The sequence below is a fragment of the Schistocerca piceifrons genome, chromosome 1 (genome assembly GCF_021461385.2).
Source record: "Schistocerca piceifrons isolate TAMUIC-IGC-003096 chromosome 1, iqSchPice1.1, whole genome shotgun sequence".
Classification (NCBI taxonomy): Eukaryota; Metazoa; Arthropoda; class Insecta; order Orthoptera; family Acrididae; genus Schistocerca; species Schistocerca piceifrons.
The window spans coordinates 812,623,111-812,646,180 of NC_060138.1; the positions used below are offsets into that span (position 1 = coordinate 812,623,111).

A 23,070-nucleotide genomic window follows, 5' to 3' on the forward strand; every position below is an offset into this window, starting at 1 on the left:
TTTAAACGTTTTTATTCCTTTTCGCTTGCTTCATTTGAGAATTTTTTATGCACTACTTTCGTTAATTACTTTTAGTGTCTCCTTTGTTATCTAAGGACGTCTACTAGACCTTGTCTCTTTGCCTCTTTGATCCTCTGCTGCCTTCACTGTTTCGTCTCGCAAACTACCCACTCATCTTCTGTTGCACTCTTTTCCCCGCTTTCAGAAAAGTGTTAGCTAATTCTTCCTTTGAAATTGTCAACAACTACCGGTTCTTTCAGTACATCTATCTCCTTCATTTCCGACAGTTTCGCAGTGTCTTCAGTTTTAATCTGCAATTTGTTACCAAAAGTTATGTCCAGGGTCCGCAACTGCCTGTGGAAATGCCTTAAATCTGATTTCGAAATCTCTGTCTTATCACTATATAGTCAATCTGATACCTTCCAAGATCTCCAAATCTCCTAACATGATTATCAAATGTTATCGCTGCTTAAATATTACTCTCCGTGCAAAATTCCTAAGGCAGCTTCCCCCTCAATTGTTTCCCCCACTCTACGTTCTTCTACTATTTTCCTTCTTTTTCCTCCTATCGAGTTCCAGTTCCCCAACATAACTAAATTTTCTTCTCCTCCGCCAACACCAGACAGCCGCAGCCATGGATGATCGAAGAGACAGGGCGCTGAAATGTCCCACCGCCGCCGTCACTGGCCCCATCAGCCATCAACAGAGGCCCGCGGCGCGTGGTTCCAGCCTCCGCAGTACGACCCAGCAAGACCGCAGCGGCCCACTGCAGCTGCAGTCGCTGCAAAAGGGGCGCGTCTGAGTGTCCGTCGGCCACCTCGGTCGCTGCCGAGAATATCACGAGCGGAAGCAAACCTCGCCCAGATGGCCCACAACCAATGTTGTTTATCTGTCGTCAGAAATCATTCGTGAACACACCCCCTCCATCATCTTACACTCGCCCAGCAGAGAACGCATGTTCGCATCCGGCAATGGGTAGTGGAGTCCCATGCCTGTTAACAGACCTCGTCTACGCAACAATCTTTTATCTCATAATGTATTCTTTGAATATCTTCATCGTCTATGGACATAGTTGACATATAACATTCTGCCACTGTGGTGGGTGTTGGGTTCGTTTATATCTTGGCTTCACTGATGTGTCCACTCTGCTCTTCATTATAACCCACATTCCTATTTTCTTATTCAGTATTAGTCCTATTCCCAACCCCTCTACTTCATTTTGTATTTATAATCTTGGGTTCAGTTAACCAGAAGTCTGTCTCAGTAGCTGCAAAGTATTGTGATAGAATTCTGACTGAAGAGGCCCAGGTTCAATTCCTGACCGAATAGGAGATTTTCTCCACTCGGGGATAGGGTGTTGTATTCTCATCATCATTTCATCATAACTGACATACAAGTCGCCCAAGTGGCGTCGCATAAAAATATTTGCACCCGGCAGCAAGGCCGCCACATGTGAGAGAGGGAGAGAGAGAGAGAGAGAGAGAGAGAGAGAGAGAGAGAGAGCTGACCAGAAGTCCAGTTCCTCCTGCTACTGCATTTCTCTAATTTCCGCTATATCTATCCATCACTATATCCATCCATGTCACTTTATAAGTTCTGTAACCTGCCTGGCCAGTTAAGGGATATAACAGTCCATGCTCCGACCTGTAGAATGCCAGTTTTGTTTTCCTTGATGATGACATCTACCTGAGTAATTCCTGCCCAAAGCACTGAACGTGAGAGTGCTGTGTCTTCTGAAAATGTTGCAAAAAGTATGTCATCATTTAACTATACATCGGAACGGAATTCCTTTAGGAGAAATAACAAATATAGTTTCCCAGACAATCATTCAAACTGTTGCCCTTGAAACTACTGAATGGGATACTGCTGCTATTTAGGGGCCTTACGTTAGTCTGTCCTCTCCACAGATACCCCTACATTGTGCTTGCACCTAAGATATGGCTATCATTATGACGTGCAAGCCAAGTCATCTTGGCAAGCTCCATGGCTCATGGGGAGCTACTTCAGCTATCACGATAATAAGTCTGCGATCGACGTACATCGCACAACAAAATACTTTTATGAATAATCCTCGTGTTTCAGTTCACAGTTCGATGTAAATGTCATGCTTAGTACACTGCGGTGTTCACGACTGTAAATCGGCTCCTGCATGAACTGTTTCAAGAAAAACATGGAAGGGCCTCTTCTGTCCCGTTCCGAAAATTAATTACTTATTACCGCCATAATAAAAGTAACATCACCATGCTCTGCTCCAAAATCCGACGAGTGGTCCGAGTCGTACGGTAGCTCCCAACTACTTTTGCGTGACAGTACTCTTGCGGGCTTCCTAATAAAATTAATGGCTCTCAACTCAGAGCCGAAATATTAAAAGTTTTGGCTGGTTTCGTTCTCTATGGGCTGGGATACGTGGTTGCCGCATTACAAGCCAAATACTGCTGAATCTACAGTATATATTAACAGAATCTTCCGTCGGTTCTTGGTAGAACAACATTATAATAATAAATGAAAAGCACCAGTTTGCTTTTGTTCAACAATATTATTTTTATTGCTAACCGGTTTTCGGCTTACAAGGCCATCTTCAGACATAGACGTAAATGTCTGAAGATGGCCTTGTAAGCCGAATACCGGTTAGCAATAAAAACAATATTGTAGAACAAAAGCAAACTGGTGCTTTTCATTTATTACTACAGTATATAGTTTGAATATGCACATGAATCGAATGGTCGAAGTTTCCTATCACTCGGCAATTGCGAATTTTGAATATAACATAGAAGTTCATAAATGAAAGATTGCAATTAAATAAAATCTGCAGCTACTGTTTTAACGACTTTCAGTGATGAGTACGATAGCAGAAGTATCTTTAAGAATGCCCTTTAACCCTGTAAAACACTTATTGGTGTCGATCGTCCAGCAATTAAATAAAATATAAGTTGAATAACAGGGAAACAATAGGTTCTTACTTCACGTAATTAGTTATGAGCGACATCATAGCTCGCGAGATATTCACTTCTAATCGCATAGTACGTCTTCACTGCAGAAGCCACTAAAATCTCACAAGTGCACAAGTCGGCATTACGAAATATTTCTATCTCCTGCAACCACGCGCAAACTGCTCAACACTCTCCAAGTATGTTTCCTGCGACCGTCCGTCGTGCCTTCCCGTCCAGCTCTCCCCTCGTGTCCTCTCCGGCGCGATGCTCCTTCCCTACTCCCATACAGTCCGTCCATTGACTTCAGTAGTCGCCTACCGTAGTAACGAGCGCTGTTGTTGGCTAGAGTCCTCCCGCCATGTCTCCAAGCCAAAGCACACTCACAATCGTATTGAAACACATAAGATATACTGGATTTACATTTAAATAACTAAAATTAAATAAATATTCCCACAGATGGACCATAAACAAGCGCTAACACTCGTTATCAAATCCATAAACAAATTAAATAAGCATATATCAAAAAAACAGAAGCAAAAGTAGGCCAGTAGGCTAATGTCTCTGTGCTTTCTAAAACACAGTAAATATTTGACCAATTTCTTCATGGATAGTATGTATCGGATATAAAGACATAGGTGAATAAATATATATTTATAAGCATGCTGCTACCGCTTTTTCGTGTAACTGTGGAGTACTTATGGCCTGACGCGATTGGTAGTAATCGGCCACTTTGACCTCCAACAACTCTTGTACTATTCACATTACATGCCTGTAATTCAGATCAAGATAGGTTTACACTAACAGCTTTTTAAAGACACGTTGCTGGACAAAATCGGATGAACCGTTTACATTTTGGAAGTTCGTTGCTGGGTGTTACTCGTATAATTTACAGTCAGATACTAAACTTTAAACAAATAAAGATATTGAAAATCTGATTACACCATCAGAATCTTCATGGAAATAATGGTAATGTACAAGTTTCTTTTTAAGGTATCATGAGTCCTCTGGCTATTATTAATTTCTACAGTAACTGTGAAATGTCTGCCATTATGGTTTCACAAAGTCCACTTTTTTTGGCACTCCTGCTATACAAGTCTCCTTCATCGACACAAAGCACAGACCTCGACACAGCCACACATTCGGCGTGGACCATGCACTGGGGCTACCCCTCTTGCTCTGGGTAATGTTCGGGACCACGCTGTTGCGGACGAGCCCTGGTTTGCCGAGCTGCCCCTGCGGCCACCCCAACTCCGAACTAAGAATATTTTCAGGGCGCCACAACTCGCCCACTACCTCACAGTCTCCAAGTGCGCGCAAACAAACAAAAGCCTCACTACTGGTGGAGGACTGTAGAAAGTTTACACAGATTCTTACAGACGCGGAAGCTTATCTGTTTTAGCGAACGGAAGTGTCTCTGAGGCGCTGATTACCTGTGCAACGATGGCGGAGAAGTTGTCTGTGGGACAGCTGGCGCGGCGGCAGAAGGAGGGCACCAGCTCGCTTGGAGAGTCGTAGGCCAGCGTCTCCAGCAGCAGGTCAATTTGCCAGCTGTGCCGAGCGCCGAACGTCCTGCCGACAAACTACTGCTGCAGTCATCCACACTAACACTCGGTGTCGTGTACACTGCGAGTTAGATTCCCACAGTGTCAAATAAACAAAACAATAACGACATAGCGCAAAAGTCAGTGTGATAAAAATGGGCACTGTGTCATCCCCTGCCGTATGCTATTGTTTGAATGTGGCAGGAGAGGCATCGGGTTGGCACATCGTTGTCCTGTTCTTCTCGGCTTTCGCTCCAATAAGAATTCCTCCTGCCAACCCACAGTTCACTTACTATTTGGCTATAAAGTCACTTAGCCGGCCGAAGTGGCCGTGCGGTTAAAGGCGCTGCAGTCTGGAACCGCAAGACCGCTACGGTCGCAGGTTCGAATCCTGCCTCGGGCATGGATGTTTGTGATATCCTTTGGTTAGTTAGGTTTAACTAGTTCTAAGTTCTAGGGGATAATGACCTCAGCAGTTGAGTCCCATAGTGCTCAGAGCCATTTGTAAAGTCACTTATTCCATAATAGGTAAGAACAGCACGCTTTGTCTTTAGAGGGGAGGGCAAGAAATTAACAGTAGTATGTATGAGCTGTGGTAAAAGTTGCTGTTTTGAAGAGCGTGCCACAGCGCGTTGTGTGAAGCAGTCGCCCTCCGTTTCTGGTGGTGGCACCGCTGTGGCAATCGCAGCTTTGGTGTCTCCCTCTTGTGGGAAGGGGGAAAGGTTGCCTGTTCACGTGCATTTAAGGGGCGCTATGAGCTCCCCAGGGGCCTTCCGCCTCCATGATTTCTACCTCACCATTTATAGCCGTCCTATCCACCTCACTCCTACCCTCAAATACCTTGGCCTCACACTCGACCGCCACCTCACCTGGACTCCCCATCTCCTTACCATCCAAAACAAAGCTCACAATCGCCTCCGCCTCCTGAAACTCCTGTCCGGCCGGACGTGGGGTCTGCATCCTTCCACCATCCTTCACACCTACAAATCCATGATCCGCCCCATCCTTTGTTATGCCAGCATCGCTTGGATTTCCGCCCCTCCCCAGTTCTATAAAGCCCTCCAAATCCTCGAACGCCATGCACTCCGCCTCGCCTTCCGCATCCGCCTTCCGTCCCCCACGCGCATCCTCTAGGACCTCATCCCCTTCCCCCACCTTCTCCTTTTCCTTGAACACATCCGCACACTATATATTGTCCGCCGCCTTGATCCCCCTCACCCCCTGGGTCTCCCTTCCTCTCCACTCCCAACCAGTTGCCGTGCCTTTACCGTTGTGTCCCTCCCTCTCTCCATCTCCACACCCTCCATCTCCTTTCCCAACACAACTTCCACCGTCTACCACTCCCGGATGATGAGCTTCGCGCTGACATCTTCCCTTCCTACCAACTCTAACCCCCTCTTCCTGCCTCCTCCTCAGGGCTCCCTCTCCTCCCCCTCCCTCCTTCTGAGCGGATTTCCCCTCCTACTCCCCATCCATCTCTTGTGCCTTCTTTCAGTGTCTCTGCGCTCCCTCCTGCCCTGTCTTCCCTTTTCCTCTCCCGCCCCATGTGTCTCCTGCCTCTTCGTGAACCCACAGTTGCCCCTCCTCTCTTCATCCCGCCGCTTCCCCAGCTGCCCCGTGCTCTCCCCTCCTTTTCCATCCTCACTGACCTTTCCCTCGGCAGGTCCCGCCTGGTAGTTTTATTCCTCGTCGTCTGTGCTCCAAGTGGGTTTTAAGTGTGTTGTTTCGGAGTGTTTTTAATACTGTGGCCAACTTTTAACCTGTGCATGCACATCCAGTGTCTTCTCTGTGTTTTAAGAATCGCCAACTGTGTTTTTTAACTTTCTGGTGACTTTTTTAACTGTTCCCAATGAACTTCTACATGACAGTGTATTTTTACCTCCATTTTCTCCCCTTACTCTGTTTTATGTTCCCCTTTTTTATCTCCTTATGTATGTATTAATTTATTCTTGTTTTAGTTACCATGTCACTCGGCTGAAGAGCGGCGGATTGTGCTGCTGACAGCCCTCCCCTGCCCATATGGGGCAGGGGCATGAAATCACAATAAAGAAAAAAAAAAAAAAAAAACCTCGCCAGGGGTCAGTCTGGGTCAGTCTCTCGTCCCCAGCTTGCTTGTCTGTCTCTCGTCCGCATGTGTTAGTCAGTTAGTGTCTGTCCGCCGTTCGGAGTGCTAGTATGTCTGTCGTTCGGATCAACCTTTAAAGCCGGCAAAATGAGAGTCTTTCCACTCCGGCATTAAGAGAACTCAGCGAGTGGTCGCCCGGTCGGGGCTTAGTTCCTGCATCTGAGTCTGCACGTTAGACCATCAGACTGCTCGAGTTTGCTCAGGCAATGGTCATTGGCGGTTGTATCGATCGGTTGGTCGGTCGCGCACTGAGACACAAGATGACTTGTCCGTCTTGAGTGTCGGCGCATGTGAGGTCGCCACGTAAGTTCAGTGGGCGTATAGCAAGGGGTAGTGACTTCGCGGTCGACACGAGAGCAACAGGAGTCAGCCCACGACATCGGTCTGGCCGGTGCGAGCTGCGACGCCGTGATACGGGAGATCGGCGCGCCTTCCTGCGTCCGTTGAAGCGGCTGGCAACGGACGGTTCGGGAGAGCGATTTGGGGATGCTGCGCCAGGTCTTCTCGAGAAATCACTGTTTATTAGAAGTTAAGTGATTGGTGATTTCTTGTTTGTTTTACTCTTGTTAAATTCTACTTGTTTTCTTGGTGAGGTCACCAGCCGTTTTGCTTTTGGGTCGTCCCACCAGTCTTCTCCGCTTGCCCACCCGCGGGACGGTGGTTGTTTATAAATTGGGTGGTCCGTTTCCCCTTGTGGAGTAGGGGCGGGTTAGAGCAACCTGCGGTTCGGGTTGTTCGGTAACCTCCCTATCAATCTACCGTACGTTAGTAGCTGCACCTGTCATGTTTGTCGGATTTGGTGTGTTAACGAATTTATTGCTTGGAGTGTAACGGCCTAATACCTGAATACCTAAATATTATTGCATATGATCTTGAGAGGCAGTATATGTGTACTGTAGAGCATCTTAACTATTGTTTGCCCTACCTTGTAGAATTTTATTTTTTATTTACCTATTTATTGTTCCGTGGGACCAAATGAAGGGGAAGTCTCCATGGTCATGGAACGAATCAATACATGAAATTATAACACGATAGTAGAAACAGATAAAATGAAATATAAGAAATGTATTCAGGCGACAATTCGTAAGTTTATATAAAGAAAATCAACAATGTAACACTGGAATTTGCTTAATTTTTCAGCTCTTCCAGGAGCTCCTCGACAGAATAGAAGGAGTGAGCCATGAGGAAACTCTTCAGTTTGGACTTAAAAGTGTTTGGGCTACTGCTAAGATTTTTGGGTTCTTGTGGTAGCTTATTGAAAATGGACGCAGTAGAATAGTGCACTCCTTTCTGCACAAGAGTCAAGGAAGTGCATTCTACGTGCATATTTGATTTCTGCCTAGTATTAACTGAGTGAAAGCTGCTAACTCTTGGGAATAAGCTAATATTGCTAACAACAAACGACATTAAAGAAAATATATACTGTGGGGGCAATGTCAGAATTCCCAGACTATTGAATAGGGGTCGACAAGAGGTTCACGAACTTACACACATATAGCTCGAACAGCCCGTTATGGGCCAAAAATACCCTTTTTGTATCAGAAGAATGACCCCAAAAAATAATACCATATGACATAAGCGTATGAAGATATGCGAAGTAGACTACTTTTCATGTTGAACTATCACTTACTTGAGATACGGTTCTAATGGTAAATAAAGCAGCATTTAGTTTCTGAACAAGATCCTGAACATGGGCTTTCCACAACAGCTTACTATCTATCCGAACGCCTAGGAACTTGAACTGTTCCGTCTCGCTTATAATATGCCCATTCTGTCTGATCAAAATATCGGTTCTTGTTGAATTGTGAGTTAGAAACTGTAAAAACCGAGTCTTACTGTGATTTAGCATCAAATTTTTTTCTACAAGCCACAAACTTATATCATGAACTACATTATTCGATAATGTTTCAATATTACACACAAGATCTTTCACTACCAAGCTGGTGTCATCAGCAAACAGAAATATTTTTGAATCACCTGTAGTACTAGAAGGCATATCATTTATATAAATAAGAAACAGCAGTGGCTCCAGCACTGACCCTTGGGGAACGCCCCACTTAACAGTGCCCCATTGGGACTGAACATCACTACCACTCTCAATATTGCGGAGAATTACCTTCTGCTTTCTGTTCTTAAAGTAAGAGACGAACTAATTGTAAGCTACTCCCCTTACTCCATAATGGTCCAATTTCTGCAGTAATATTTTGTGGTCAACACAGTCAAAAGCCTTCGTTAAATCAAAGAAAACACCTAGCATTCCAAAACCTCACAGAGAAAAGAGAATATAGCATTTTCAGTTGTTAAACCATTTCTAAAACCAAACTGTACATTTGACAGCAAATTATGTGGCTTCACTACCGAGTACTTTAATCGGTCAGGAAACCAACCACTCCTAAAGGAAAAGTTACAGAAATGGCTAAGTACTGGGCTAACATACATAGAACAATACTTCAGTATTCTGGTAGATAGCCCGTCATTAGTGATTTAATTATTAACTCAATCTCCCTCTTGTCAGTATCATGGAGGAGCATTTCAGATAACGGTCTCGGAACACTTTTTTCTACAAGCGCTATATGATTCCCTGTTGGGACTAGGTTTCTATTTAGTTCACCTGCTACATTCAGAAAGTGATTATTAAGTACTGTACATATATGCAACTTATCAGTAACACGGACATTCCCACTACGCACTGATTCTATATCCTCGACCTGTCTCTGCAGACCAGTCACTTCCTTTACGACTGACCATATGGTTTTAATTTTATCCTGAGACTTAGCTATTCTATCTGCATACCACATACTTTTTGCCTTCCTAATAACTTTTTTAAGCACCTTACAATACTGTTTGTAATGGGCTGCTGCATTTAGATTGTGACTGTTTCTAACGTTTTGATATAATTGCCACTTTGTTCTACAGGATATTCTTATACCTCTAGTCAGCCACCCAGGCTGCCTGTTTGTGCTAGTACCCTATTTTGAACGTTCTAACGGAAAGCAACTTTCAAAGAGAACGAGAAAAGTCTTGAGGAAAGCATTATATTTATCGTCTACTGTATCAGCACTGTAAACATCTTGCCACTCTTGTTCCTTGATAAGGTTTACAAAGGTCTCTACAGCAACCCGATCAGCTTTCCTAAAAAGTTGATAACTATATTTAACATGTGTTGCAGCACAAAAATCTTTTAGAGTTAAAACTTGTGCATCATGATCTGAAAGGCCATTCACCTTTTTGGCAACAGAATGCCCTTCTAGTAATGAGGAATGAACAAAAATGTTGTCTGTGGTTGTTCTACTGTTCCCTTGCACTCTCGTTGGAAAGAATACGGTTTGCATAAGACTATATGAATTAAGGAGGTCTACCAGCATCCTTTTCCTTGCACAATCACTTATACAATTATAAGATTGCATTTCATGGGACTTTATTTAAATGATCATTTTAGTATATAAAGTTGCCACCCTTTCACCATAAGACTTTTTTTAGAAGTTAAAATCAAGTTGCGCCTTCGGTGGCAAGGTTAATATTTTAAATGTTAGTGTTTTGTACCAATTCCAACTCTCCTACAGGGGGGGGGGGGGGGGGGTGTGCATAGTTTGTGTGCTTGTGTAAATTGTTAAAGCTCTTAGTTTAAAGTTATCTGGTGTGTTGCAGATTTGCACCAGTGTAGTCTTTCAGAGGCTGTTGTGAGCGGTTGTAACTACGGTCGTGTCGAAAGGGAGCGGCAAGGTTCTCTGCCAGAAAGCTCATACAGCCAAAACTTGTTTCCTTCTGCCTCTGAATAAATTGTAACTTTGATATTTAGAGGGTGCTTTCTGATTATAATTTTAAATCTGTTTCTTTTAAAAAATGCTTTTAGGCACTATTAAAGTGAATAAAATTTTCATTTGTTAAAAGGAATTTGGTTATGATTTCATCAGTCACTCCCTGGCAACTACTTCCATGTTTACATAGTGTGATTAATGTGTTAATGTTATTGATGAATCCCTAGTAAATAAAATAAATTCTTAAGAATATTCTTTGAAAATAAATGACGTTTCAATGTACAGGGCGAACACTAATAAAACAGACAAACTGCAGGAACGAAACCTATGTTTGGAAATTTGTGGTAAGGTCTTTAGGGGCCAAACTGCTGAGGCCATCGGTCCCTGAGCTTACACTCTACTTAATCTAACTTAAACTAACTTACGCTAAGGACAACACACACACCCATGCCCGAGGGAGGACTCGAACCTTCGACGGGGGGAGCCGCCCGTGCTGTGACAAGACGACCTAGACCGCTACCCCACGCAGCAACCTATATTGCATCATTGCCACAGTAGATGGCACTGATGTATGAAAGTTCTTCTGACCACGTGGCGTGTGTTTTTACTTTGCTGCAGATGATTGAGCCATGCTGTGGCTCACATTGGTGCTGTGCTGTTGGTAGGTTTCCACCCTCTGTTGGAGGCCAGACGGTAATGTTTGGTTGGCATGGTTGCCCTTGTATGTCTTCTTCTCGTGTTGAGTGGCACTGGCTATCGGTAACTGTAGTAACTGTTGCCCTATCTTTTGGGTGACGTTGTTGTTTTTCCGGGTCGTGTGAGAGGGCCAGTTTGGTTGGGGACCGAGGAAGAGCCAGGTCTGCGCAGTGTGGGAACACGTCGGGACGGCTGGCGGCACGCATGGACTGCCAGATGGAAGGGCTGTGGTCACAAGGGTGCACGACCTTATCATAAACCGGATCCAGCAAGCTTTCAGATGAGTGCATTTCAGTCCGAGTAGAGAATCCTCCACCATTGTGATATCTCGCGATTCTCCAGTGATTTGGTTCGTGTTGCTGCTCGTAGTGTCGCCGAGGCGAAGAGCAGAGAACGGAATGCTTGAGGAAGGTGGATCTGATTAGCTTTCCTCAACTTTTTATTACTACGGCAGTGTTCGTTTCCTCGCCTTGCCGTTGCTGTCCGGTAAGACGCGTAGTTTTGACAGCTGTCTTGATTGTAGGCCGATTGGTGATTATTCTGCTCTGGTGGTAGTGATTCCTTTCTCGTCCCGGGCGCTCTAAGCACAGAATTCTGGGGACATAGTACAGACCGCCGGTTCCGGCTTTGGCGTATTGTTCCATCGTTGCATCTGGTTTATCGGACGTCAGGTAGCTTCAGCAAGATTATCATTAGTCATTCGTTAGACTGCCACTAGTCTGAGTTACCATCTTGTGAAGAGAATGCAACTCTTGGCTGCCGATCTCATCTCTCGGGAAAGTGTTTGTTGCCGGATCTTCTCAGAGGTCGAACACTGGAGCACCGTCTGTAGCCTCTTGGTTCATGTAAGACATGTGTGTTCTAAAAGGAGATCTGATGGCCATTAGTTCAGTGTAACGCTCGTTCAGTCCACGCCCTCTACGAGTATAATCTGCCTCAGTACCTGCAAGGAAGTTGTGTACTGGTCCTTGTGTTTTATTATTGTATTATTTATTACAATACCTTGTAATGCCTACATTAAAGGTTATATATGTCTAGTTAATAGTTCTGGTCGCTTTCTGGAACAAATCTAGCGGTGTAGTGTTCAGTGCATGTTAAGGGTTGTGTTACAAAGTTTACCATCATCTTATTTCATCCGTTTGGTGATCAGTTGCTTGTTTTTTTTTAATTAACTTTTGCTATTGTATTTGCTGTTTTACAGCAGGTTTCTAAATTTTTTATATTATCGCCGTTCCTGGCATGTAAGGCCTTCAGCCGTGATTGTGGTCGTTTGCCTTAAAATTCTAGTTTGGTATTTGTATTTTAGCAGTTAGCCTTAAAACCTTGTTTACTGCCATTCCTGGCGTCTGATGCCTACTGCTGTGTTTGTGGCGACTTGCCTTTAATATTTCAATACCTGTAATTTGTAAGTTGCAGCGAGTTTTAAACAATCCTTAATTTATTTCCATTCCTGGCGTGTAAGGCCTTCTGCCCAGAACATTATCTGCTGCATCTGTATTAAAGGTGATTTGCTAAATTGTAACTAATTGAAAACGCTATTATTTACACAGTTGTTTATTCCTTCATTAATAACGGGTGGCATTTTTATTTATTGTTGAGTTTGGAATTACTGGTTTAAAATAAATTATATATAACTGAAAAAGGCAACAAATGGTAATTGATTACGGTCCCGTCCACAATCGTAACCGACTCCTGCCTTCCCTTGACTTCCTGGTTTCAGTGATAGGGACAGTAGCGGTTGTCAAACAATATTCATTAATTACCCCATGTTGGATGGCCACTTGCCTGAAACTTCTATTAGGGTTCGTCTCAATATCCTGTTGAACCTGGACATCCAAATCCAGTGTACGCACTGTCAGCCACCTCCCTGCACGTCCGCATGTCTGCAAGGACCCATGGTCATAAAAATGCCCAAGAAGGACTTTAAATGTTGTGTGATGTGGTTGGTGTCTTTGAGGGTACTCGTTTTGGTATGGCCATACTGCCTCTCGACCGTTTCCATCTGCTTGGCTGTACACAAACACCATCTCAAGTTGTTCCCGTTATGAATTCCAGACCATTCTGCTGTCTACACTACGATGCTTGCAGCATACAAGGAGCAACTGTCATTCGCCAGCTACATCTATCATGGCAACGACGTATTTCCGGACACAGATTCACATGATCTTTTTCTCTCCATTTTCAGTATGGATCTCGTCACTGCAGTTTGTCGGTTTTATTTGTGTATACACTTTATAGTCTGCGACTATTTGGAACAGCGGTTCAAATGTGGAAATCCGTTTCCCCGCAATTTGATTGTAGCATCAGGCCTGATCATCAATGAGTTGCTTCAGCCGCGTGTGGCATACCTAAAGAAACTTGTGGACTCTCTTCCTCAGCGCATTGAGGCCGTTAGCATGATGTCTCCTGATACAGGGTGTTCATTTTAACTGAAGACATTGAAATATCTCGAAAACTATACATAAGGCCAAAAAAAGTTATAATTCCAGTTTGTTTGTATCGAAGGGAGACATCCAATGGTACCACATTCGAACACCGACCTTACCCCGTGCATGGGTGTCGGAGAGAAATTTTGAAATATTCAGTGGGAAACCTTGTTTTTTTTTATCGCACATTACGATTTTCCTGCAAAATCGACAGATCTTTTGTGTAAAACATTTTCTTCGTTTCGCCACAGGTGGCGCTTTAATCGTTGGAACAGGAATGGGTACCCAGTCATAATTTACTACATGCTTCTCAATGGTTCTTGAATATTCAGTGGAATGTGGGACCCCATGTCAGTTCTGCGAGGACAGGCCAGTATCACAGAATGAAATTTCTGTGTGCCGGACCGAGACTCGAGACTCTGCCAACTGAGCTGCACAAGCACAACTCACGACCCGTCCTCAGAGCTCTACTTCCGCCAATATCTCGTCTCCTACCTTCCCAACTTCACAGAAGCTCTCCTGCGAACCTTGCAGAACTAACACTCCTGGAAGACAGGATATTGAAGAGACGTAGTTTAGCCACAGCCTGGGGCACGTTTCCAGAGTGAAATTTCCACTCTGCTGCGGAGTGTAAGCTAATGTGAAACTTCCTGGCAGATTAAAACTGTGTGCCGGACCGAGACTCGAACTCGGGACCTTTGCCTTTCGCAGTAAAGTGCTCTACCAACCTTTTTTTTCTATTCCATTTTGTTCGTTACAGTTCGTTGTATTTATTCGGAGCGGACGTCTCATGACACCCCTTCAAGTTGGTCGTTGCTCCGTTCACTCAGTTTTTTTATATTATTAATTACAGAGGGCAGTAACCCTCTGACCGAACACGCTAAGCTACCGTTCCGGCAAACATGTTACAGGAGAAGCTAAGGAAATAGCTGTACTATCGCCAGTGCACCACAGGCCACGGATAAGCGCACGGCAATTACACCGCGATTCCGGTATGAGCGTAGATAGTATTGTCACAATACTGCATTGTCATAAGTATCATCCTTACCACTTGTCACTGCATCAAGAACTTCATAGCGCCGATTTCCATAACCAGGTAGTTTTTATCATTGGGCACGTCAGCAAATACAAAGGACCCCCGAGTTCTTTGCCGAGATACTGTTTTGCGATGAGCCTACATTCACAAACCATGATAGCATTAACCAGCGTAACATGCATTTTAGGAGTGTAGACAATCCGCACTGGTTACGCCAAGCTGGTCATCAACGTCCTTGATCGGTTAACGTACGGAGAGACATCATGGTTAATAAATGCATTGGGCCGTATTTAATCTTTGGCATGTTGAATGGACACAGATATCGAACGCTTTTGGAACAGGTACTACAGCAGGATGGTGACCTGGACGTTCGACAACGTACATGGTTTCAGCATGACGGTTGCCCAACGCATTACGCAACTGAGGCACGGGAGGTATTAGACGGTGTTTACCCTGGTTGGTGGTTCGAGAAAAGTGGCTATATTAATTGGGCCATTAGGTCACTGGATTTGACGTCGTCGGATTTCTTTCTGGGGGGGATATTTATAAGATAATGTGCACCAGCAAGTGCCAACAGGCCGTGAAGACATGATCGATCACTTTAGAAACGGCTGCGCTGATATTCCGCAGATATGCTTCTATCGTGTGTACAATCATTTGATAAGCGGATCACTAAGTGTATTGAAGTTGGCGGTACTGCACTTGAACCCTTACTCTAATCGGGAAAGTAGAGTAGCTTTCGCCTGTAGCCACGGCCGCTGTGGCGCGTCGAGTAGTTCCCTGTTCAATATATTGCAACGATGCGAATGGGGTTTCCAATTAGAAATACTGACCTGTTCTACCCTCAAAGCATGGAAGTGGGGTCCCACGCGCCATTGAATGTTAAGGGCCATTGAATAGCATGTCGTAAATTATGATTGTACAGTAATTCTATTCCTCCGATTACATCTGTGGCGAAACGAAGAAAATGCTTAAGACAAAACATATGTAAATTTTGCCGCAGAATCGTAACCTGCAATTTGCCCCCCCCCCCCCCCCCCCCCCCCCCCCCGCCCACGTCCATCCACGGGGTAGGATGGTCGGTCGAGTATGGTATCAGTGGATGTCCCTCTCCGAGACAAATGAATTGGAATTATAAATTCTTTGATCCGATCCGATATGTAGTTTTCGAGATGTTTCAGTGTCATCAGTTAAAATGCTACACGGTGTTAGCGTGATGCCTCCTGTCTCCTGGTGTTGACTCTATGTCAAATAAATGTAAACAATGAGAGAGCTGGTAGGTTGATTCATAAGAAGCATGTTTCACATAGCAATCCATGTTCGCATACCATGGTGTACGGCGCTAGACGGAATTGGACAACGTTGCGCGACGTCAAGATGGTAGGCACACAACATGTCATTCTGTGCCGTCATGGTAGCAGGTCTGGTGGGCGGGGTGAACTTTGTAACCTTTATTTGAAAAGAGTTACAAAAAGGGCTCGAAATTTCGCCCTCCTGCTTGAATGCACACCCTGTAACGACACTGTCGCACTATTTCAAACACTCCTAGCAAAGTGGAAATTGCATCGGAGACTGCCAAATTGCGCGCTATCTGCTCTTCATCAGTCTCAACGGGTGTTTCAAAGACAACAGATTTCAGTTTATCCCAGAAGAAAAAATCAGTGGGCATCAAGTCGGGGAAACGAGCAGACCATGTCATCAGCTCACTGCGCCCTATCCAGTTCTCACTAAAGGTTTCATCTAAATGTATTTGGACTGCATGTGTGAAATGTGCGGGTGCGCCATCGTGTTGGTACCACACTCGGTGTCGCACATTGAGCAGAATATGTTCCGACTACTCTGGCAAAGTTTCTCGCAAAAAAGGATAAGTATTCGTTTGCGTTCAGTCACCAGGGGAACATTTATGGACCGACCAGATTATCGCCGACCAAGCCAGCCCAAATGTTAACAGCTAAGCGATCTTCGTGACCATGAACAAAGGCAGGCTGCGGATTTTCTCTTTCCCACATATGTTGATTGTGGCTGTTGAACATACCCTTTCCTGTAAAGGATAGCTCATCTGTAAAAAGTACACAGTCCAGGAAGTTCAGTTGAACGCACACCTTTGGAAAAAAAAATATCAATTTGACGTGGAAAACTGTCTGTGTTAAGGGCGCGGTCCTTCTGAAGGAGGTAGGGTTGCAAATCATCTTCATGCCACAAATGCCAAATTGTGAAGTGCCTTACGCCCATTTCCCACGCAACACGCCGCTAGCTTGTTGAGGGTGTGTTTTCCAGCAGTGCTAACGCCTTCTCTTCAAGCCCTGATGCACATATTGTGCACTGACGATTGCGTCCGTCACGCTTCGCACCTGTAACACAAAATGAATACACCGGGTTTAGAAATAGTCCTTAAATGCACATGTGCCATTGCGAGACCGTACTAGTAGAAAACGTATGTCGAGTGAACCTGTCTCTCGTACGGACCTGTGACTGCCAGTAAATGTGTATGGATCTGGCACTCGAAGACTCGGAAACCGCCGAATGTACAAACGTTGGGCAGCGTGAGCATTTACATCCGCGGCCCCGTAAACACAATACATGTGTGCCCTTTCCTCCCAAGAATAGAGCTCATTTCTTGTCCGCTCCACACTATAACAACCACAACAGTGTCCCCGTTTGATGACACACTGACGCAGGGAGAACCAGTCTTCACAGTGTGCACGGGTACTGCTCTCTATGCAACAGCTATTAAACAGGCATTTGCGCAGCTGAAAGCAACGCCTTCTTGTCCCAATAAGAACGGACAACCTGTAGTGTTGTCCCACCTGGAATATTCTTAACTACGTCGACTATAGCGTTTGGAAATAAAGGAAATGAAACTTAAACCCGAGATCTCTTTTTACCTTGAAGTCACAAATACATTGAAATCGTTGCCCTGCAGGCCTGCTTCCATGACGGTTCGGATGGTGTGTTGCGTGCCTACCCTCTTGGCGCCGCGAGACGCTTTTCAACGGCGGCTGGCGCCGTACGCTAAGGGATGCGGACTTGGGTTGCTATGCGAAATATACTTGTTACTAGCCACTCTACCAGGCTTCTCATTTTCTACATTTATTTCAGGGAGAAAGAGAGAGAGAGAGAGGGGGGGGGGGAGAGAGAGAGAGAGAGAGAGATTCACCACCAGGAGACAGGAGACATCACGCTAACACAATGTAACATCGTCTACAGCCGTCATAATGACCTCAGTTCGGTGAGAAAGGAACTCCACAAGATTCTTTAGGTGTGCCACATGCAACGGAAGTCACTCTTTGATCATTAGATCTCATGCTACAGCCAAATTACGGGGATGTGTCTTACCACATTTCACCTACCGTTCCAAGTAGTCCCAGACATTTACTATGGGACTAAGACCGGGCGATTTAGCGGGTCAGTCAAGATGCAGCTGTTGTCATCTTGGAAGATGTGAAAGTCCATGACATACTCATTTCGAAGATGTAGAAGGGAAGGCCAAACCTGCTAACCGAGAATGGTGGAATGAACATCCTGGTCTATGTTCACGGTAACTTCAATGAGTGGACACAAGTCATTGCAACATATCTAACAATGTGTGACGTAGCATATTCCGCCTTTGCAACGGCAGTCAACATTGACACGAAAGAGAACAAGACTTAAGTGTACGCTGAATTGCTGGTGTTGCTCGTTGCTAGAGGGCTGCCCGTACCATGGTGATTTATTTTATTAGGGTTGGGTCACACTGGGCAGTGCTGTCGTTTCAACTACTAGGTTTTAAGTGTTTTACAGCATTTGATGTGTAACTGCATGTCATAAGCACTAGGTAGCTTGGTGGCTTGTGTTCAGGCCCGTCAACTACAGTGCGAAAATGGCACAGTAGACTCAATTGGCCAATAATGGGAAATCCGTTATATTTACAATCGAAGGAGGGATATGTCTTTTCAGAAGCAGATATGCACACAAGCATTCTGCCGTATCTCTGGGTAACTTGGATGGATGACACATCACAAGAAAAACTAGGCACTGCAGAAATATTTACGAACTGCCAAGATGCCTCTTGTTCACTGCAAACTCTATAAATCTTTTACGAGGGCAGCATTCTTAGGAGGAAAACGTGGCACTATATTCTAACATAGTAATGAAATGTACATAATATACATTTATGCAATTTTAGTTCTGACATTGTAAACTCCTAATAATCCAGAACCCTTGGATCCAATAGAGCTCCGTAAAACAGAAATGGTAATGTTATTTCATCCATATTGGATCTTGTGAACTCCGCGGCCGATAATGATAGTAAATGACGCAATCAGCCACAAATATATTTTAAGTCTTTTATTGTACTGCCATAACCGGTTTCGGGCTACCATACCCATCTTCATATGGTTAACATTTCTCGTTACATAGATGTTTTGGTTAACAGCATGTCGTCTGCTCCGCACTCCACAAGTATATTTGAGTATTTAGTGCCACTTTATCAGTTGTTTCATTAATAAAAATACGCTAAGTGCTTGGCGAAACAATAGTGTTGACTTACATACATTCCAGGATATGGCGGTTTGTTTTGTTGTGGTCCACTTGAAATGAAATAGACAGGAAGCCTGAGCTGTGCTTTGCGTACGGGACAAAAGAGCGAATACATAGCCCGGCATGTGGCCACTTACCGTTTGGTGTACTCAGTGAGCCTGGACTTGTTCCTCCTCTCGCAGATTGTCACGGCCGGGAAAACTGTGTCCCAGTCGAGGTAGGCGGTGTCCACGGCGAACTTGGTGGGCTCCAGCAGGTAGGCGTCGTAGGCGGAGCTCATCAAGAAGCCGGCGCCCACCCACGACAGGCCGACCAGCGCCGCCCACAGCACTCTGTTTTGCGCACAAAAACAATGTTTACAGGTGAATTACACTTATTAACGCGAATCTCAAACTTAAATAAATTGAATTCATTTTATGTTCATTCGAACTTGTTAATATATGTCTCATGAAAATTTAATCATATATAATAGTTGTAAAGAGACGTTTGTGAAAGTGCACATGAGCAGTGTAACGAAGTTGCAGAAGTCGTACAGGAGAGGAACCGGCAGAACTGAAGCTGTACTAGTGCTTTATGAGTCGTTGCTGGATAGCGTGGTGTGCTCAGTCGAAGTACCGAGTGGTTGTAATTAAACTTTTCCTATTTAACACCTTATAATACGGAAACTAATTACCGTATGAGTATCAAACTTGGTAGCATTTATGTCAAGGAGATGGGGAAGAAAAATAATGCAGAATCAATTCAGCTGAAACACTTTTAATGTGCTGCTACGGCACCATTGCATATCAGAACCATTACTGCTACAAAAGGGGCTCAACATGTCGCCCACCAGTGTCCAGAAGAGTCTGAAAGCGCAGCATTGCATTCTGCACAGCAGAACGAAGCACGTCTTTAGATATGTTGGCTATCTCTCTTGATACACTGCTCTTCAGGTCAGCATCTGTGTGAATGTTCCCCTGATAAACACTGTCCTTCAGGCAGCCTCACAGCCAGAAATCACAGGGAGTCAGATCAGGTGATCGTACCGGCCAAGCATTTGGAAACGATCGGGTGATAATTCGATGGTCTCCAAATGTGATTTCGGAGAAGCAGGTGAACTTCACGAGCGATATGCGGTGGGGCCCCATCTTGTATGAAAACTTTTCAATGCGTCTCTCTCCTGTAGGGGTGAGGGGTATGACGTGCTGGCAAAGCATATCGCAGTAACGCTGGCCAGCCATCCTGCACGTCTTTTGTCCTAGAGCGCCAATCTGTTCAGAAAAGAATGGGCCAATGATGAACCTAGCCGTGAAGCCACATCATACAGTGACACGTTCACCATACAGAGGAATTTCATGCACAGTGACTGGAGGTGAAAATCACCACTCTCATCAATTCTGTGTGTTCACCTCGCCTGTTAGAGAAAAATGAGCTTCGTCTGTCCATAGGATGGTCCAGGGCCAGCCCTCGTCAACTTCAATCCTTCACAGTAAATAGAGAGTGAAGTCAACACGTCGTTTTGCGTCCTGTGGTGTAAGCTGCTGTGCGATATGGATCTCGTACGGATACCATTTGAGAATGGTTTGAAGCACCTTCCGTACAGTGGACCACGGGATGTTCAACTGTTGTGACACAGTACGCACACTGTCTGACGATTGGGAACTGTGCGCATGAACCACCTGTGGTGCAACCGGTTGTCAGCCTCTTCCCGGAGCGATGCCCAGTTCTCCCGTTGATTCGAACTTCTTCATCATGCTCTGCATAGCAGATGGAGAAAGAGGATCCTTCGGTAATCCTTTCAGCCGGTGATAATCTCGCAGTGCACCTGCAGTATTACTGTTGTTTTGGTAATAGAGCTTCACCAGTAAGGCCCTGCTCCTTTTGTCCAAGCTCATGTTGGCACTTAAAACAAGTGTGAGACTATCAATCACGATGACTGATCGGAACTGGATGGTGGCGCTGTGATGCGTGGAAATCATGCACCCCATACTCTGGACATTAACGCTACCAAGTTTGGTACTCCAAAGGTTATTCATTTCCGTGTTATAACGTGTTAAATACGGAAAGTTTAATTATAACCATTCGGTATTTCGACCAAAAGGCAACAGTCTGCTATCGAGAAGCTGTCTGACACCGTTTAAATAAGCCCGTTATATGTTATAAGTACTCTTACTGTATATTGCCCTAGGGCTTAGGCGAATTAAAGATGATATCTTGTCTCTCGATGGAACACAGTTAAGGATCAGGTAATATGAGACTCCATGGTGGTCAGCAGCTACGTGTTAGCGCATGGTCACCACAATAGCCTACAAACCCAGGCTAGAGGTCGGCATACCAAGGGACACCGATCAATGCGTTTCCCTTGCCCACCGTCAACGCTAACAATGTCATAGACTAGTGAATGTAAATAAACAGCAATAAAGGGTTTCCTGTATCCATGAGCTGACTTTTCTGCTGTACCTGCACCCATCTTTGGTGGAGGATCAGCGCCCACACCTAGCCGTCCTACACACCGAGTTACGAGGGCTATTCGGAAAGTAAGGAACTATAGGTCGCGGAATGGAAACCACAGTGAAAATCAAAACTGTTTTATTTGCAACAGTTAGCTACAACTACCATCTACTTATCTCCATAGTCGCCGATCCGACTTAGACGGTTGTCGTAGCGTTGTACCAACTTTCCAATACCCTCGTTATAGAAGGCGGCCACCAGTGGTTTCCGCCAATTCTCTACGCTGGCCTACAGCTCGTTGCCTGTGCCAAAATGTTGTCTTCATAGCCAGCGGTTCATGTGAGCAGAGATGAAACTCAGAGGGAGACAATTACGGGCTGTATTGTAGGTAATCAAACATTTCCAATTAAAAACGATGCAGGAGCATCTTCATTGCTCCTGCAGAATGTGGCTGAGAATTGTCTTGAAGAAGAAAACCCACGACAGTTATGTAATGTTGGGTGCATAGCTTGAGGCGAAATTTCTCACCAGGCCTTGGTACATGGCGGGAGACGCAATTGTTCCAGGTATCTTTATGTGCTCCCTGTGTGCTCAGAACTGAAAAGAACGACGTAACGCGATCGACACACATACTAGAGACACTGCCCAACACACCTGTGCAAAACTCCATCGGATTTTCACTGTGGTTTCCATTTCGCGACCGATCGTTCCTTACTTTCCGGATAACCCTCATATAATACTCGTAGAAGTCACTTTACTGCATGAAAATGTTTGTTATTCATTCATTTCATTTGCGTAGTAGTAATAGGTACGACTATCACAGATTTGGTGTTCTACCTGGTGAACCTGAACTCCACCAACCAAATTTCAGAGGTCATTAAGGGATAATTTCTGGGTATTTTTGTGTGAGGAACCCGTGATCTGCTGTGACTCGATATGGAAAGAGAACGTAATTATGATTTAGTCGCTTCGTTAGTGCCGTTAAGTTTATTTCTGTGAAAATACCTTTAGAATAGTGAAAAAAACCTGTAATATGCAAGCACAAAACGTACAACTGCAGAGCAATGTAAAAACCACCAGATACAGAAGTACAATGGAGGTTGCCATCACTGTATGGATGGCTTAGCGTAGCGTCGTCGTGTCACTTTCCCATTTCATTTCATTCAACGAATCCATACAAGAAGTGCATATCGGCCAGTTCTTCAGTGGTAAATCTATCCATTCTGCTGTTAACGTACAACGAACTCTGCTGGAACAACTGACTTGAGATAGAAGCGAGCAGTACTGAACGCAAGCTTGAGGGTGAAGAGTAAATTGTTGCCAGTGGCATGTACCGCGAGCTAAGTGGAACATGACAGTTCACAAACAGTACACACAGTGAATACTATCGAAATTTGGACGGTTGTTCAGATATTTGCAGAGCATGGTGGTTAGAAATGAAACGGAACATACAGGAGGCAACGAGTCCTTTCTCCCAAAATACTCATAAAATATACCTGAATAACCTCCGAAATCCTATCAGTGGAGTTCAGGATCACCGAGTATATGTTCAACGGAAAAAGTGCAGTCCATATGAGGGGTTTTTCACCTAACCGACATTCGCAACACAT

At 44.7% G+C, this 23,070-nt stretch overlaps 1 protein-coding gene across 1 annotated transcript in view; it reads right to left on the reverse strand.

The window, feature by feature from the left end:
- Nucleotides 1–23,070, reverse strand: part of LOC124775342 — a 170,014-nt gene that overhangs the window by 146,760 nt on the left and 184 nt on the right. Inside the window, exons 2-3 of the mRNA XM_047250177.1 lie at nucleotides 19,168–19,362; nucleotides 4,361–4,499 (exon numbers count right to left, since the gene is read on the reverse strand). Of these exons, the coding sequence (XP_047106133.1) occupies nucleotides 4,361–4,499; nucleotides 19,168–19,362 (334 nt within the window). The remainder of the gene's footprint in view (nucleotides 1–4,360; nucleotides 4,500–19,167; nucleotides 19,363–23,070) is intronic.